The sequence below is a fragment of the Sus scrofa genome, chromosome 1 (assembly GCF_054392235.1).
Source record: "Sus scrofa isolate SSC_HxYL_T2T_F1_AM1 chromosome 1, Sscrofa_HxYL_maternal_Yorkshire_Landrace_v2.0, whole genome shotgun sequence".
NCBI lineage: Eukaryota > Metazoa > Chordata > Mammalia > Artiodactyla > Suidae > Sus > Sus scrofa.
Genome location: NC_139383.1, coordinates 241,116,806 through 241,136,447, shown reverse-complemented (window position 1 = coordinate 241,136,447; position 19,642 = coordinate 241,116,806). Strand labels below are relative to the sequence as shown.

General features: G+C 35.0%; 1 protein-coding gene across 4 annotated transcripts in view; it reads right to left on the bottom strand.

Annotated features, from left to right (window-relative positions):
• VPS13A (vacuolar protein sorting 13 homolog A) overlaps positions 1–19,642 on the bottom strand; it is a 261,965-nt gene that overhangs the window by 37,620 nt on the left and 204,703 nt on the right. For all 4 annotated transcript variants that reach the window (XR_014822948.1, XM_021065108.2, XM_084988047.1 and 1 more), the window contains exons 55-63: positions 17,140–17,293; positions 16,509–16,655; positions 16,224–16,305; positions 14,657–14,726; positions 13,445–13,550; positions 5,629–5,742; positions 4,252–4,397; positions 2,391–2,472; positions 1,432–1,545 (exon numbers count right to left, since the gene is read on the bottom strand). Coding sequence is in view for 3 of the 4 variants with exons in the window: in XM_021065108.2 (XP_020920767.2) it covers positions 1,432–1,545; positions 2,391–2,472; positions 4,252–4,397; positions 5,629–5,742; positions 13,445–13,550; positions 14,657–14,726; positions 16,224–16,305; positions 16,509–16,655; positions 17,140–17,293 (1,015 nt within the window). In the remaining variant the exon portion in view is untranslated. The remainder of the gene's footprint in view (positions 1–1,431; positions 1,546–2,390; positions 2,473–4,251; positions 4,398–5,628; positions 5,743–13,444; positions 13,551–14,656; positions 14,727–16,223; positions 16,306–16,508; positions 16,656–17,139; positions 17,294–19,642) is intronic.

Below are 19,642 nucleotides of genomic sequence, written 5' to 3'. Positions count from 1 at the left end.
TGAAAGCAATGTAAGAGATCTATAGGATAATACAAACTGGGCTAATCTATGCATAACAGGGATTGCAGAAAGAGAAGGAAAAGAAAAGGGGATTGAAAATACATCTGAAGAAACTATGGCTGAAAACTTTCCAAATCTGAAGGAAACAGGTATCAAGATTCAGGAAACACAGAAGGTCCCAAATAAGCTGAACCCAAAAAGACCTACACCAAGATATATTATAATAAAAATGGCAAAAGTTAAAGAAGAGGATTCTAAAGGCAGCAAGAGAAAAACAGAGTTAATTATAAAGGAAGGAATCCTCATAAAGCTATCACCCTGATTTCTCTACAGAAACACTACAGGCCAGAAGAGAGTGACAAGATATACTAAAGTTCTAAAAAGGAAAAATTTGCAACCTACAATACTCTACCCAGCAAGACTATCATTTAAAATAGAAGGAAAAATAATTTCTCTGATAAACAAAAACTAAAAGAATACAGCAATACTAAAACCATTGTAAAAGGGCTCCTCTAAATAGGAAAGATTTAGAGTTCCTGTCGTGGCTCATCAGTTAATGAACCCAATTAGGACCCACAAGATGTGGGTTCAATCTCTGGCCTCGTTCAGTGGGTTAAGGATCTGGCATAGCTGTGGTCTAGGTCACAGATACGGCTCAGATCCCACATTGCTCTGGCTGTGGTGCAGGCCAGCAGCTGCAGCTCCAATTTGACCCCTAGCCTGGGGCCTTCCACATGCCATGGATGTGGCCATAAAAAGACAATAAATAAATAAATAAATAAATAGGAAAGAATTAAGAAGATGTATGATGGAGGAAATCACAAGTGGAGAGTAATAAAATAAGCCAGTATACACATCAAAAAGAAAATAAAAACCTATTTGTAGAAGTGATGATAGGCACAAGGGACAGCAAAATCATGAAATGTGGGGAAAGAGTAAGAAAATCTAAACTCTTTAAAAAATGTGTTTGAGCGTATACGTCTATCAGCTTAAAGCAAAGCAGATACAGGAAGGGGTTAACATACTTGAAAAACAGGGCAACCAAAACAATACATTCACAAAAACTAAAAAGAAGACACAAGCATAAAATAAAGTCATGCAAACAAAAAAAAGAAAGTAACAAGAGACAACATCAGGTTCTTAACCAGTGAGCCACAACAGAACTCTGATTACTATTGTTTTAAATTGAAGTATAGTTGATTTACAATGTTGCGTTAGTTACTGGTGCATAACAAAGTGATTCAGTTACACATATACATATAGTTTTCCATACTGGTTTATTACAGGATATTGAATATAGTTTCATGTGCTATATAGTAGAATTTCATTTATATATCTTATATATAGTAGTTTATATCTGCTAAAGGGATGCATTACTTATTCAAAAGCACTAGTGTGATATATTGTATAACACAAGATTAACTATTCTACCTGGTAAGGTTCATAAAAAAAGGCTTCTACACCTTCAGAAAATTCTCTAATCAAGCCAAAGGGATTTCCCAAAACATCAAGTCCAAGGATGAGTACATACATCTGCTTAATGGCCTAAAAATGAAATATAAACATTAAGTCAAATCAGATATTCAGACAATATATTTTCCCTATATTCAGTACACACCTCCATTTCTTTTTTCAGGCTAACATCCTCACCACTAATTTCAACCTAAACCATATTACTTTATTCATCAACAGTCTTGTATTTAAAAAGCAACTTGGTATTAGACTATTAGAAATAATATGATCTATTCACATACAGTTTTAAGATAAGTCAAAATGCTTTCACTTTCATAACTATGTATGACAGTAGTTATTACCACCACCGTTTTATAGACTGGAGAAACACACAGGTCAAATTTTGTCCAAAGTCACATAGTGGGTAAAGAGCAAAACTAGGATTCAGATCCATAGTTCTTGAATTATTCTGAGTTATCTGTCCACCATACAATAGCTATGTCAATGCTCTGTAAATTATACCATAAAAGTATAGAAGTCTTTTTAGAGGTGGAAAAAAATCCATTAAAATAATATATCTAGGTGCCTCAACAACTTAATTACACTAAGAAATATCTTATATTCATCAGTTACTTACTAATAGTTTCCCCTAACCTAGTTTTTTAAGTAAGTGTGGTGATTTACTTAGCTAATTATTATTTAAAGATTTACATCCAGTCCACATGGATCCAAGGAAGATTTCTGTCAAAGGCTAAAAAACAGACAAAAAATTGAAATGGTGGTTGGGCTCAATTTCTTTCTATAGCCCTGAGGGGGGAAAAACATTTTAAAATTTTGAAAATGGTTACATACTTCCTTGCCAAATCTACATTATACATCTTTAGACATATATAGTTTCTATATCACTCTGCCTCTCTGTAAAATATTCTCAGACAAACCTGTTTTGAATAGTGTCTTATTACTTCAGACTGTAGTTCAGATGTTGTATGAAACTGATAGTTGAGTTCAAAAAATGCAAGCCTGAAAAAAACCATATAAATGTATAAATGTATATGTATGTGTGTGTACGCATGTGTGTGTATAGCAGGGGAGAGAAAAAGGAGATAATGAATGGTTTTATTTTCTTTAGAATTTTTCTCTAAATCTTTCCTTTTAGTACATTTTCCCATGTCAGGCAGAAAATCCACTCTTATATACATCACTGCATATTCTGGTCAAAGTACCCTCTAAGAATCTGATAAAAGCTATAGATCTTATCTTCAGAAAAGCCATCAATATATACATATTTTTGTGTAATTTAGGGGATTTAAAGCTCCTTTGGATCCCACTAATGGACATGAACATATTTCCCAATTCTGTCCTATCAATGGCCCACATAGAAAATGTCTGACACAATGAGATAAATGGAAGAGGTTGCTCAAGAATGGTCAGGGGTCAGTTGCTGCAGGTTCTACTTGATCAGCTGACAACTGAAGAACCACCACTGGTTTATGGTTTATGTATAACCAATTCTGACAGCTGAAGAACCACCATTGGTTTATGTATAACCTTAATTCACCACATATACCCGACCCATCAACAAGGAAATTCTATGCTAAGATTAGCAAGATTAGAAATCTCATTCCTTTTTCTGATGTCTTCAAACTTACGTTTTTTAATCTGTTTTCTAACTTTATTTAGATTTACAGTTACTTCTTATTGGACTCACTGATTCTCACTACTGTTCTTAATAAAAGTTCTAGGTGTCATCTCCAAGACATTCTAATCCAAGGTCTCCACTCAGACTCTCTGAGTCTCTTTGGTCAGTTACTTTACTTTCTTTCTTTCTTTTTTTTTTTTTCTTCTTAGGGCCACCTCTGTGGCATATGTAAATTCCCGGGCTAGGGGGTGAATCAGAGCTCAGCTGTCAGCTTACACCACAGCCACTCCAACACTGGATCTGAGCCACAATTGCAACCTACCTTGCAGCCTGTAGCAACACCAGATCTTTAACCCACTGAGAGAGGCCAGGGACTGAACCCACATCCTCACAGACACTATGTTAGGTTCTTAACCTGCTGAGCCACAACAGGAACTCCTAGTCAGATATTCATAATAGCTTCCATTATGACTCACACTGAAGTATAAATTCTAGACTGTAACATTTAGGATTTCTCATTTTGGCACAGAAGAAACGAATCCAACTAGTATCTATAAGGATGCAGGTTTGATCCCCGGCCTTGCTCAGTGGATCTGCAATCTGGTGTTACCCTGAGCTGTGGTGTATGTCACAGACATGACTCAGATCCTGCATAGTTCTAATTCGACCCCTAGCCTGGGAAGTAGGCCATGGGTGCAGACTCCTCACCAAAAAAAGGCAAAGAAATAAATAAATTATTGACTGTGACATTTAAACTAACCCTTTTATTTCCTTTATCATGGAATCCATTTTGTTCTAGTCACATGTACTTTAAAGTCTTGATCCTATAGGTCTTATAGAAACATCTTTTCAATGGCACACATCACACCTTGGGATATACACAGCTTTTTAAGAATCTCTCCCTAGGCCAAAAATGCCTTATACAATGCACAAACTTGCATGGCCCTTGTCCCTCTTTCTTAAGCAAATTATTTAATAGTTATTGCATTATTAAACAGTTAAGGATTAATAGGCAACAAGTTATTTAAATTATATTTCATTTAACAGCAAAGACCATACTTAGACTATGATCTACAAAGTACTTTACACAATTTTTCACCTATACAATTTTAATGTAAATATAAAATGGACATTTCAGCATTTTATAGATTTGAACATACTTAAAAACGACGTCTTGTACATCTGTAAGAGTGGCGCCAATACTCTTCAGCAAAAGATTTAAAGAATGAACTGCCATCATTCCTTCATGTTGTTCTGAATCTTTAGCTTCTTCTCTACCCGAACTCAATGAAACACTTAAATGCAACTAAAGAGACAAAAAGAAATATTTAAAGAACATTCTTCATAATGACAGTTTTAACTCTTAAAATTCAATTTCATCTTAAAATCACTACACCATAAGATTTCAAAGTTATCTGGATTATACTAAATTAATAATAAATAGAATGCTAAAGGAATTTAAAATCTAAATAGATCTTTAAAAATTTTAATTTCAACAATGTAATATATATTAAGTTCAATCCAATTCTTTTGGTAAACCTCAGAAAATATTAATCTTTATACATTTTTAATAACATCAACAATCTAGAAGTTGAAGTTGCTGACAATAACTCAAGCATCTCCAAAAGTGAATGTTTCAACTATTAGAATTAAGTTAGTATGGTGGAAGTTCCTGTTGTGGCACAGTGGAAATGAATCTGACTAGCACCAATGAGGATGTGGGTTCGATCCCTGGCCTCGCTCAGTGGGTCAGGGATCTGGCATTTCCGTGAACTATGGTGTAGGTTGCAGATGTGGCTTGGATCCCACATTGCTGTGGCTGTGGTGTAGGCTGGCAGCTGCAGCTCTGATTTGACCCCTAGCCTGGGAATTTAAATATGCTGTGGGTGCAGCCTTAAAAAAGCAAATTAAATAAATAAATAAATAAAAAAGCATGGTGAAGTCAGTTAAAGATATGTTTATGTTATATGCATATATATATATATATATATATATATAGTACATGCAGTTGTACAAGAGTCTTCTTCAAGTATTATGTAAGTAATACAGAAATTTTAAATACTTTTAGTTCTATTCAACATTCAATTTTTAAATCAAGGTTACTTTATGAATTAATTTAAAATTTACACACATATCATACACGAAAGTTTAAAAATTGTTACTATACACTTTAATAGAAAACAAGGAAACATAGAACAGAAATTGACAGAACATTAACTATAATAGAAAAAATAAAAATCTTAAAAAAAAAAAAAAAGCAAGGTAACATAATGTTAGGTCAAGATATAAACACACAAACCCATACTGGAGGTGGCTCCACTATTTCCACATGGCAAAAAATTATTATAATAATAAGTAATAAATAAAAATTTTAAAGATTACTCCTTTGTTATTTACTTAGATTTGTAATGGGAAGATACAGAATTTATATGCTATTGAAGAACATAATTTAAATGCTGTAACCCCTAAACAGACCAAATCAATTTGCTATTATCTAGAGTAACACGGAAAATAAAAATGACTTATTTTTCCCTTACCTTGATAGGAGATATATGAAAGTATTCATAGAGACTGACTTGTGATGAATCTACTAATGAAACTATTTTGTATTCTTCTTGGAACGCTTCTATATCTTTATGAAAAAGCTCAACCTATAAAGAAACAAACATAAACTATTAAAGACATAAGGGTCTATCTGCAATTTAAGCCAATAGCTCACACACTGCACAATACTCCCCCATAATATCCAAATTCAACAGTGGCTCATGATTGGGAAGTTACCACCTCAGAAACTAACATCTCTACTGTTACAAAAGTTCTGTCACTCACAAACTGATAAGCATATCTTCCATATTTCCATCCAATGCATTAAAAGACACTGTAGTTTTCTTCATGCGAATATAGATACAATCATAATATACTTGTAACTTTTTGGTAAATGCATTACTCACACCTACAGAGGCCAGTAACATGTTCAAAAAGGGAAGGCACTGAAAATAACTTTTCACCAAGTGATTAGTGCTTTCATTCTTGATAATCAACACTACTTCTCTTCCAAATACTCACAAATCTAATACTTCTAATGTGTTGAGAAACAGCCCAACATTCACATTTTAATAGATTAACAAAATTTCAAAATGACAGGCTTATTATAAGTATATTTGGAAATTCACTTCTAGGATGACATTGCAAGGAGCTCTTTAGACCAGTTCTCCAGTGAAACTGGTGAAAATTTATTTAAAAAACCAACTTTTAAGACCTCTATGAATGGTTCTAAGAGTAAAAGCAAATGAACTATCTATTCAAGAAAATCTAGGAGTTCCCTGATGACTCAGTGAGTTAAGGATTTGACATTACTGTTGTGGTTTAGGTCAAAGCTGTGGTGTGGGTTTGATCCCTGGCCCACAAACTTCTGCAAGCCACGGCCGTGGCCAAAAAAAGAGAAAAATCTCTAAAAATTGGATAAGAAAAGTGAGTCTGTGGTATTTGACAAAGGATCATTCTGTCAGGTCCCCCTCCCAGGTCAATAAGCCAGAACTCCAATATAGTTTGATATACCCAAGAACATATAGAGCTCCGTCTCTGTCCCACCTCCCACTGGAGGACTCTCCTCCTGGGCAGAATACAAGTCAGCATTTCTCATCCCTCTAGCTCCTAGCTGCTGAGGCTAAACTGTGGAGGAAGAGGGAGCTTGCTTCTTCTGCCAGCCTCCAATGAGAGAACAAAGGCTCTGCTTGGGTGCGACACCTCAGAGAATACTAAGTTCTGATCACTCTTGCCCCATTCCCATCACTAAAGCCCTGGTCTAGAAATATTGTCTGGAGGGGGAAGTAGACTTTAATCTCTTCCCGAAAAAACTGACTTCATTTACAACAAAATTTGAAGTTCAGGCCTAAGAGACAGTGGATGTTCTGGTGAAAGGCAACTGAGAGGAAAATCCTCAATGAAGACACAGGCCAAACTGTAGGCCTATTAGTTTTCATGAAAGAACTGGGATTAGAACAAATATTAAAACAGTTACTTCCAGATCAATTCCTTCAAAGGAGCCCAAATCTGACTGGATTAGTCTCTGTAGAGCAATTTATGGCCTAAGGCATTATTGGGGGAAAAAAAAAAGCAACCATCCAGAAATTAGTGGAACTTACAATTGGGTATGGTCATGGAAAGAAATGCAGAGTCCTAGAAAAACTGTTATTCCAGGGTAACTATGGGTATTCCAAATCTTCCCTGAGGAGTAACATTAAAGGCTTAACAATGCAGGGAAAGATAAGCAAGTGGGTGGGATAGACATCAATAAAATAATCCAGCCAGTCCACTGAATTAATAAAGTAATAACAATAACAACGCTTGGGGAAAAGTTACAAGTACCCAACATTGTTACTGTTGTATACAGTTGGCCCTCTGTAACCACAGGTTCCTCATCTGTAGATTCAACAAACTGCAGAATGAAAATAGCGGAAAAACAAACAAACAAAAGTTCCAAAAACCAAAACTTGAATTTGTCATACCCTAGCAACTATTTACATAGCATTTAAACTGTACTAGGTATACCCCTCGCCTGGGAACTTCCATATGCCATGGGTGCGGCCCTAAAAAAGAACAAAAAAAATAGTGTACTAGGTATTATATGTAATCTAAGGATTGTTTAAAGCACATGGGAAGATGTATTTGGGTTATATGCAAATACTACATCATTTACATGAAGGATTTGGGCATATTTGAATTTTGGTATCCATGAGTCTTGAAACCAATCTCCCACAATTGCCAGGGGACAACTGTATTATCTAAAATGTTAGTTTCCAGAGTTCCTGTCATGGCTTAGTAGAAACGAATCTGACTAGTATCTATGAGGACGCAGGTTCAATCCTTGTTCTTGGTCAGTGGGTTAAGGATCCAGTGTTGCTGTGAGCTGTGGTGTAGGTCGCCAATGTGGCTCAGATCTGGCATTGCTGTGGATGTGGCGTAGGCTGGCAGCTGCAGCTCCAATTTGACCCCTAGCTTGGGAACCTCCATATGCCTATAGGTGCAGCCTTCAAAAGACAAAAAAAAATTTTAAATTAAAAAAACAAAAAATAAATGTCATTTCCAACAAAAAAATTATGAGAAATGCAAAGACATAAAAATGTATGATTCAGCCCACCCAATCCTTGGGGCAGAGCCTCCTTGCCTTCCCGCTTGCATCTCTCCCAAGCGTCCTATCTTAATAAATCTATTTCTTGCCTAAAAGAAAAAAAAAAGAAACATATGACTCATATACTGGAAAAAAAAAGTAGGCAATAGAAACTGCCCCCAAGAGTGACCAGATTGGACTTAAAAGGAAAAGACTTAAAAGTAATGATTATAATTACGTTAAAAAAACTAAAAGAAACCATGTTTAAGCAAGTAAAGAATGACAATGTTACATCAAAAAAGAGAACATCAATACACAGAGAAAAGTTGTAAAAAAGAACTAAATGGAAATTCTAAAGTTGAAAGATGTAATAAAAAGTGGAAAATTTGCTAGAAGGACTCAACACAGTGTCTTTGAATTGGCAGAACAAATTTAAATCCTTCATTATATGCTAAATTAAATGCTATGCCTAATTGGTAAACTTGAAGATAAACTGTTAGAGATTATGCTAACTAAAAAACAGACAGAAAAGAATAAAAAAAAAAAAGAACAATCTCAGAGAAATATAGGGCATCATGAAACACACTAATGTACACAATAGGGAAATATCAGAAGATGAAGAGAGAGAAAAAGGAGTAGAAAAATATCTGAAGAAATAATGGCTGAAAAATTCTCAATTTACTGAAAAACACTAAGCTAGGTATCTAGCAAATTCAATGAACTCCAAGTACAATAAAGGCAAAGAAATTCAGAGACATAATAGTAAAAATGCTGAAATTCAAAAATGGAGAAAAAATGTTAAAAAAATAGAAAGTAATATTTCATATAAGGGGACTACAATAAGATTAATAGTTGACTTTTTGGCAGAAACAAGGAGTTAAGAAGATGGGGGGGGTGAAAGGGTTCTCAAAGGAAAAAAAGAACTGTCAACCAAAAATTCTATACACTGCATAAGCTACCTTTCAAAATGAAGGAACATAAAGACATTCCCAGATAAACAAAAACTAAGACCATTTGATACTAGCAGATTTGCCTTAGAAGAAATACCAAGAGAAGGTATTCAAGCAGAAACCAAGTAATGGTAATTAGGATCCAAATGAAAAAGCAAAAACACTGTTAAAGGTAATTATATAATTATAAAAGATGGAATAAACACATGCCCTTTTTTTTTTCTTAACTGACTTAAAAAGCATACTGTTTGTGCCAGTAATGGCAGATCAACACCTCATGAATAACACAAAAATCCTCAACAAAATACTGGCACACTAAATCCAGAAAAATGTAAAAAATTACACAGATGACCCAGTGGGGTTTATCTCAGAGATACAAAATGATTTTCACATCCAAAAGACAATTAATGTAATAAACTATATCACAGAATACACACAAAAAATACATGATCATCCCGAAAAATGCAGGAAAAGCATTTGAAAAAACCTAGCGCTCATGATAAAATCATTCAACGAACTAGGAAGAGAAGAAAACTTAAGCCAATAAAAGGTATGAACAGCAACAACAAAAAATCCATCATCAATATCAGAATTAATAGTGAAAGACTGAAAGCTTTCCCTCTAAGTTGAGAAATAGGCAAGGATGTCTGCTTTTGATGTTTCTATTCAACACTATATTAGAGGTTTTAGCAGGGGAATTTGGCAAGAAAAATAAACAAAATGCACTCAATATTAGAAAGAAACAGTAAAACTACTTCTGTTCTCAGATTACATGATATTTATACAGAAAAACCATGAAGAATCCACAAAAGAACTATTAGAGCTAATAAAGAGTTCAGTAAAGTTGCAGAATATCAGACCAATATACAAAAATCAATTGTATTTCTACAATTGTATTTCTTGCAATGAAAAAAAAATGAATATGAGATCACAAAAAGAGTTTCATTCACAATACTACAAAAAATACTAAAATTTAACAAAAGAAGTATAAAGCTAATACTGCGAAACTGTAAAACACTGGTGAAAGAAAATAAAGAAGATCTACTTAAAAGGAAAACATCCCATGTTCAAGGTCTGGAAGACTTAATACTGTTAAGATGGTGGTACCCCCCAAATTCTATACATTCGATGCAATCCCCATCAGAAATCTAGCTGATTTCCCTGAAGAAGCTGACAAGCTGATTCTAAAATTCACATGAGATTGCAAAGGGACCCAAAATAGCCAAAACAATCTTGAAAAAGAAAAGGAAAAAAACCCACTAAGACTATTCATATTTCTCAACTTCAAAACTTACTGATGGTGGATCCTTACCTTATACGTAACACAAAAATTCACCCAAAATTAATTTTAAGAGCTAAAACTTTAAAATTCTTAGGACACAGGGCTAAATATTTTTCACTTTTGGATTCTGAGAAATGGCCCCAAAAACATGAGCAAGAGAAGAAAAAATAATTTGGACTTAATTAAACATTAAAAACTTTTGTGGAGTTCCCTTCATGGTGCAGTGGAAACGAATCTGACTAGAATCCATGAGGATGCAGGTTCGATCCCTGGCCTCGCTCAGTGGATTGGGGATCCAGTGTTGCCATGAACTATGGCATAGGTTGCAGATGCGGTTCTGATCCTGTTGTTGCTGTGGCTGTGTGTAGGCCAGCAGCTGTAGCTCCAATTTGACCCCTAACCTGGGAACTTCCATATGCCCTGAATGCGGCCCTAAAAAGCAAAAAAAAAAAAAAAAAAAAAAAAACCCAATAAAAGAAAACCCCCAAAAACCGAAGAAACCAAAAGAACTTTTGTGCTTCAAAAGGCATCAAGAAAGTTAAATACAGAGTTCTGTCATGGCTCAGCAGTAACAAACCTGACTAGGATCCATGAGGATGTGGGTTCGATCCCTGGCCTTGCTCAATGGGTTAATGATCCAGCGTTGCCATAAGCTGCTGTGTAGGTCACAGATGTGGCTTGGATCTGGCAGTGCTGTGGCTGTGGCATAGGCCAGAAGCTCTAGCTTGGATTTGACCCCTAGCCTGGGAATTTCCATATGCTGTGGGTGTAGCCTTATAAAACAAAACAAAACAAAAAGAAAGTACAATACAACATACAGATGAGAGAAAATATTTGCAAATCGTATATTTGATATGGGGCTTGTATTCAGAATACATAAAGAACTTACAACTCGGTTAAAAAAAAACTCAATCCATTAAACAATAGGCAATGTCTTTGAATAGACATAGCAGATATGTAACATTGTCAACATAGCAGATATGCAACATTGTCAACCAAAAAGATATCAATGTCACTACTCTTTAGGTAAATGCAAATCAAAACCACAGTGATTTACTACTTCACACCCACTAGGATAGCTAGAATCAAAAGGACAGATGATAACAAGTGTTGGTGAAATCTCCTGAAATCAGAATCCTCTATATTCTGAGAATGTAAAATGATACAGTCACTATGGACAACTGTTTGGCAACACTGAAATGATTAAAGAGTTAACTATATTCCTAGCAATTTCACTCCTAGGTATAAATCCAAGAATATTGAAGATGTATGTCCACATAAAAACCTGAACAAGGAGTTACCATCGAGGCTCAGTGGTAGTGAACTGGACTACTAAGCATGAGGACGCGGGTTCAATCCTTGGCCTTGCTCAGTGGGTTAAGGATCCAGCATTGCCATGAGCTGCAGTGTAGGTCACAGACGCAGCTCAGATCTGGCATTGCTGTGGCTGTGGTGTAGGCCAGCAGCTACAGCTCTGATTTGACCCTTAGCCTGGGAATACGCATATGGTGTGGATGTGGCCGTTTAAAAAAAAAAAAAGAACAAAAATATTTATAGCAGCATTATTTATAATAGCCAAAATGCAGAAACAACCCATAGTGTCTATTAACTGATGAATGGATAAACCAAAATGTGGCATATCCATTCAACAGAATATTTCTTGGCCATAAAAAGGAATGTAAGTAATGATACATGCTACAACATGATGAACCTTGAAAGCATTATGCTAAGTCAAAGAAGGGCATCCAAAACCACTACATAGGGTATGATTCCATTAATACTAAATGTCTAGAATAGGGAAACCTATAGACAGAAAGTATATTAGTAGTTGCTTGAGGCTAGGGCTGTTTCTTTTTAGGGTGATGAAAATGTTTTAGAATTAGATAGTAATGATGGTTGTGCAACTCTGATGTAACAAAAACCACTAAACTGTACACTTCAAATGCATTAAAACATGTGGTATATATACTATAGCTCTATACTATATACTGTTATTAAGTAAATGTCATGAAAAGGAAAAAAATATATACTTGCCCTTGTCTTTCTTTACTCATATACAATTAACTATTGAGCAACATGGGTTTGAACTGTGAGAGTCCACATGGATTTTTTTTTTCAATAGCCAATACTATAACACTACACAATCCTCGGTTGAATACACAAATATGAAGGAACTGTATGTACGGAGGGCAAAGTATAAATCACACATAGTGATTTGATTGAGTTCAGAGTTGGTGTCTCTCATCCCTACATTGTTCAAGGGTAAACTACTTTCTTCTATCTTTGAAATTCTTTCTGAGGGCAGCTGAAAGAGAACATATCTCATCCAGCCCATAACTGTGATTTATAGTCTATCAGTCACAATGAACATATTACCTCTTATTTGCCTTATCCATTTTCTCATCAAATATCCTGGTCATATCTAAATTTTTTTTTCTTTCTTTTTAGGGCCACACCCATGGCATATAGAAGCTCCTGGACTAGGGGTTGAATTGGAGCTGTGGCTGCTAGCCCATCCAAGCGGATCCAAGCCACATCTGCAACCTATAACTGTAGCTTGTAGCAATGCTGGATCCTTAACCCAATGAGCAAGGTCAGGGACTGAACCCACATCCTCATGGATACTAGTCGGGTTCTCAACCTGCTGAGCCAAAAGGGAGCTCCCCAAATTTCTAAATTATTAATCAACACAAAAGTAACCCAGGGAAATAAAATAGGAAAAAAAAACAGTGATGTGAATATGACTGATTATCCTCTTCTATTTTTGGCCTAAAATCTTTCCACCTATTTCAAACCTGCCTTAAAAAGGTTATTCATCTTGCTTCCAACTTGTATAATCTGAAAATATGATTTCTACTAATGTACAACCACAGCAAAATAATAATAGTTCTTAAATTGTGTTTTTAAGATGGAACAAAAACCTTACTAACACCTTTAAGAATGTATAATTTTACCATTTTTTAGTTCTTTATCCCTAATCCTCCCATCAATGTTATTATTTTAAGTCTTACCTCTGCTTTTTCAGTCACTTCTGCTGCTGTCATAAGTTCTGCTATAGCATAAACAAACCCAAGATCTAACCTGAGATCCATTTCTTGGATCAACACTTTGAAATACCTATATCACAAAGTAAAAAACATTTAAAGAATCACTGATTAGTTGCATTAACAAAATTACAAAGGAAGACACTATTAGATAGATATCAGAACACCGATATTTACGAATTAAAAAAATGTCATGGCAACACTTCATAAGAGCAACAAACTCAAAATGAGAAAATCAGTAAGTGTGGTATATAGTCATACAATAGAATATTATATACTAGTGATGATAAATTCTAGCTACACACAACAAAATGAATAAATTTCAGTAAATATTTGAATGAAAAAAGGCCCAGGAGTATATTTACACTTTGGGAAAAACCGTTTTTAAAAAGGAAAAAAATTTGGCAAAGTAAGCACCATATGTTTACATACACACAAATAATCAAACAATATTTAAAAATGGGAGTAAAAATAGTATTTATCTTGGTATTAGGGTGGAGAAAACAAAAAAAATACAGGAGTGATATACATAGATGGATTTTTTGTCAATGTTCTCTTTCTTTTCTTTTTTGGTCTTTTTAGGGCCGTACCCTTGGCGTATGGAAGTTCTCAGGCTAGGGGTTGAATTGAGTCAGAGCCACAGCTGCCAGCCTATGCCACAGACACAGCAATGCCAGATCTGAGCCACGTCTGCAACCTATACCACAGCTCATAGCAACACTGGATCCTTAACCCACTAAGCAAGGTCAGGGATCAAACCCGAATCCTCATGGATACAAGTCAGGTTTGTTTCTGCTGAGACACAACGGGAACTCCAATGTTCTACTTCTTGAACTGGGTGGTGACTGAATTTGAAAGTATAATTTTCTTTCTTGTTTCTAAAACAGTATGCAGTAATTATGGACAACTTTGGAGGAAAAAAAATAAATAGAAAAGAAAGTAATAAAATACACACAATTTAGAAATGACTATAGTTAGTACTTAGGTATATTTCATTAAGAGATTTCTAACTCTCCCAAGATTATGAAATGACTGATTTTTTCCTATGCCTTTAAAATTTAATATTTTACACTTAAATCTTTGACTCATCTAAAATTTATTTATTTAAGAGTGTAATTAGCTCATATATTTAAATAAAAACATTAAATGCACACACAAGAAAAGTATTAAGACACTTACTTAATACGTGATATCTGGGAATGCCCTGCAGATCTCATGACAATACTGACATCTGTGAAGGGCTTTGGTGCTGTAAAGGTTAATATACATAATTAATCCCATGATGCTTTAAATAAAGGATAAGCATTTTCTAGTGACTTAATACAAATCACAATGGACAACTAAACTGTTTCCTAAATCATGAGTATCATTTATAATTACTGATATTTATAATATCTACCACAATCTTAATTTCAGAATCCAGGATTGTAATTTTTAATAACCTGTATCACTTTAAGGATAAGTGATCCTTTCTCTTTCTTTTCTTTTTTTCTTTTTTTTTAGGGCTTCCCCCCACCCCACGGCATATGGAAGTTCCCAGGCTAGGGGTTGAATCGGAACTGCAGCTGAGGCCTATTCCACTGCCACAGCAACAAGGGATCTGAGCTGCGTCTGCAACCTACACCACAGCTCACAGCAACGCCAGATCCTTAGCCCACTAAGCGAGGCCACGGATCAAACCTGCATCCTCATGGATCCTAGTTGTGTTTGTTAACCACTGTGCCACAAAGGGAACTCCCTAAAGATAAGTGATCCTTTAAAAATTAGTGACTTTAAACTAGAAGTATGCTTTAGAATCATCAGGAAAACTGTGAAAACACAGATTTCAAGGTCTAGTTGTTAACTTCTAGATGGAGGAAACCTGCACATATCTTGGTCAAAGAGCTTCCAAGCAAATAATGAATACTCTCTTAGACTGTTTGGAGCTGGTGGTGTGGAGGTGGGGGTGAAAAGCAGGCAGAGAGGGAAGCAAGGCAGTGGTAAGGGAAGAGAAAGTGAAAGGAAGAGGGAAAGCAAAGAAAGAAGAAAAGTGAATGGGAAGAACAGATGGAAGAAAGAATTTGTAAGTTATTCTTATCTGAAATGAAGCATATGGAAAACACTTAATTTGAACTAAATGATTCAAATTTTGACTAATTCATGATTTAGTCAAAAGTCTTAGTAGCTTTTAAATTAGGGGTTTATAAATTAGTAATCTTAAATATAAATATCTCTAAATGTATATATATAAAATATATATATTTCTAAATATATATTATATAATATATACAAATATACATATACATATATATACACACACACATATATATATACACATATATATTGCTTTTTAGGGTTGTGCCTGCAGCATACAGAAGTTCTCAGGCTAGGAAACTTCAGCTGTGACACAATGGGAACTCCATATATATATATATGTATATATATATATTTCTAAGTAGTCTTTACTCAGAGTTTTATTGAAGTTAGTTGAATACTTCCTGGTCCTTTTACAAGATTTTTAGTTTTCCAATAATCCAACAGAAACTAAAGTTGAGAATAGTTTTGCTTCATATTTTTGTAGTAAAATAAATCAAATAGCTAATACAACTGTTTTTATGGCAATCAAAAAATACAAATAGGAGTTCCCTGGTGGCTCAGTGGTTAAGGACCTGGCATTGTCACTGCTGTAGTGCAGGTTTGATCCCTGGCCTGGGAACTTCTGCATGCTGCAGATATGGCCAAAACAAAATAAAACAAACAAACAAACCTGAATCCATGGTGACCGACTTAGGAGGTTTAATGGGATAAAACACAAATGGAAATACAGCACCATGTATCTGGTTTTGAATCTAAGAAAACAAATCACAGGTCAATGTATTAATATGTTAATTATAGAACAGAACTAGTACAACAGGCTTTAAGAAGTAGAAGAAATCAAAAACTCTAGTCCAAGAATGAATCTAAAGTACTAGACAAAACAGATTATGGGGAATATATTTGGTTTATTGCCCTGTTCCTTTAGGGTATAATTTGACTATCTTTTCTGACTCACCTGAATTCTGTAAATTTGAATTCTAAATGATGATTGATGTGCAGATGTGCTATATTCTACTTTTAACGCTGGAAGATAATTTCTTCGTATAGCGATTTCATGTGCCTGCAGAATTTTCATGTTAGTACCACTAGGTGTGAAGCGAACCTGAAAAATACGCCCATCACCACAAAAAACAAACAAACATGGAATTTCTCTTTATTAAAATTAGCAATCTAAAAAAAGCTTTAAAGTTAATATTAATTTAAATAGTAGGCTAAATATATAATTTGGTTTTAACTGAGATTTTTATATCTCATATCCATACACAATTCACAAAAATATTAACATTATCCATATAACTTGGGTTTTACTTTTTTATAACTACAAAAATTTATCAAAAAATAGTGATAAAAGAAAAAATAAAACAAAACTTACTAGCTTCTTGTTAACCAAGGAATAGATCATTAGCAACTTAAAGTCTAAAATCTTAATATAGATAACTATCCCTTTAAAATAGTTTATATAAAGTATGTATACCAGAGTTCATTGTTTTGTAGGCAAACTAGACTTTTTAAAAAACTAACACAAGATTCATCTAATTACGACAGATGAAAATTAAAACTTCGTTAACAGTACTTAAAAATATTACCATCGTATTACTGTCCAAATCAACAACTCTATCTTCAGATGGTGAAGATTCAGTATATTCCTTAAATTCTTTCTCCAACTTCTCAGTTTGCTTTATACTCATTGGCTTCCACCTTGCCTTCTTCTTGGGCTTTATCTCCCAAACCACATCAGAACTTACAAATGAAAGAAAAAATCATGGTACTAATTTGTAAAAATTTTCATTTTCACTGGTTTGTTACATGAACTACCAAACATTCAGTATATTTTTGCAATATCTTTAGCTATAAAGATATACATTTCAAGTTTACAAACATAAATTCACTCAACCAAACCTTATTAAACTCCTATTCGGGTACTATTGTAGGTGGTGGGGATATTGTTAGTGAACATTTCTACCATTTTTGAGCTTTCTTTTAGCTGAGGAGTGATAGACAATAAACATAATAAATTAACACATTTTAATATGAGATAAGAATGCTTTTGAAATTAGAAACAGTAAACAGAGTAAGAATGATCTGGAGTGCTGGGATATGCAAAGTGGTGGGGGTTGCAGTATCAAAACAGAGTGGTCAATGGGGGCTGTCATTAGGAAACTAAGATTTCAACAACCTTAAAAAAGATGAAAAAGTTATCTAGCAGACGAGAGAAGAATATTTTGGGCTGAGAGACAAACTAGAGCAAAGACTCTAAAGCAGAGCATGCCTATGGTACAGGCATAAGAGCAAGGAGGCTGGGATGCCTGGAACACATTAAGAGTAGGAGATAAAGTAAGAGTAAGAGGCGAAATTAGGTAAAGCCTCGAAAGATACTTTTTCTGGGATGAAGACCCATTGAAAGATAATGAGAAGATTATCAGCAACATGCTCTGACTTAAGGTTTATGAATATATTCTGTGTTGGGATGCAAAGAAGGAAAAGATATAAATGAAGGCTATAGCAGGAAAACTGTTATGAATTTAATGAAGTAAACCCAAAGAAAAACAGTGATGGCTCTGCCTAAGATGATAAGAGTGAGGCAGTAAAAAGTTGTCAGAATCTAGGTAGGTTTTGAAGACAGAGCTGGCACACTACTTCTAGATGGATAAGAAAAGGAATCAAAAGTGACTCAAAAGTTTTTGGCCTGAGCTCAAGAAGAATGTTGTTGTTGTGAACTTGAATGGGAAAGCAAGTTTTGGTAGAAGGAAATGAGTTTGTGTTAGATACTATAGACCTTAAGAAGTCTCTTAGATACCTGAGTAGAGACTTTATGGACATAGTTAAATAGGTAAGTTTGGAGTTCAGGACAAAAATCCAGCTGAAGACATATTTCTAGAAGGTGTTGACATATATTTGGTATTTGAAATCATAAAACTGAACCAGAGAAGAGAAAATGACTAAGGTCTAAGAGTCTGAAAGTGCCCAATATTAAGTGTATAAGAAAAAGACAAGGAACCAACAAGTCAGGCTAAGACGTTGGGACAAAAAGAAAAACTAAGCTGGTGAGATATCTTGGAAGTAAAGTCAGAGAAACTGTATTAAGGAGGGGCCTCTGATTAATGTTATGAACTTAAGCAACATGAGGACCAGTAATTGTACCATGGACCTGGCAATACATAGGTCTCTGGTAATCTTAACAAGACCAGTTTCATGGCATGTTGAAAGGAAAAGCCTGTTCGGAATGGTTAAAGAAAAATTTGGTAAAAAAAAAAGAATTTGAGACAGGAATGTATCTTTGGTAATAGATAACATTTGTGTGCAGTTTGGCTATAAAATAAGAGCACAGAAACGAGCATTACATAGCAGGACAAGTAGGTTCAAGGGAATTCTTTTTAGTTAAAAGAAATAACACTGATGGTAACAATCCAATAGTCAAAAATTGTTAACGTAGAAGATAGAAGAGAATTACTTGGTCAATGTCTCAAAAGGCAAGAGTGAATGGAATATAGTGCAAAAGTAGAAAAATAAGTTTAAATATACCTATGATAACTGTGGGGAAGTGTCTTGCTGCAATATGTAGGTAAAAAATGCTGCTGCAGGAGTTTCCATTGTGGCTCACAAGTTAAGGACCTGACACTGTCTCTGTGAGGATCCAGGTTCAATCCCAGGCCTCAGGTTTCACAGGCTTAAAATCTGCAAGGTTTATTTGACCTTTTTTTTTTTTTTTTTTTTTTTTTGTCTTTTTGCTATTTCTTGGGCCACTCCTGCAGCATATGGAGGTTCCCAGGCCAGGGGTCGAATTGGAGCTGTAGCCACTGGCCTACGCCTGAGCCACAGCAATGCGGGATCCGAGCCACGTCTGCAACCTACACCACAGCTCACAGCAACGCTGGATCCTTAATCTACTGAGCAAGGCCAGGGATTGAACCCACAATCTCATGGTTCCTAGTCAGATTCTTTAACCACCGAGTCATGACAGGAACTCCTGACCTTATTTAAGACATAAAAACACTTCTTTAGAATAAAAATTTCTAGGCCATAGTACACAGCAGCTTGAGGTGGGATCTAAGTTCCCAGGCCAGGGACTGAACACAAGCTGCAGCAGTG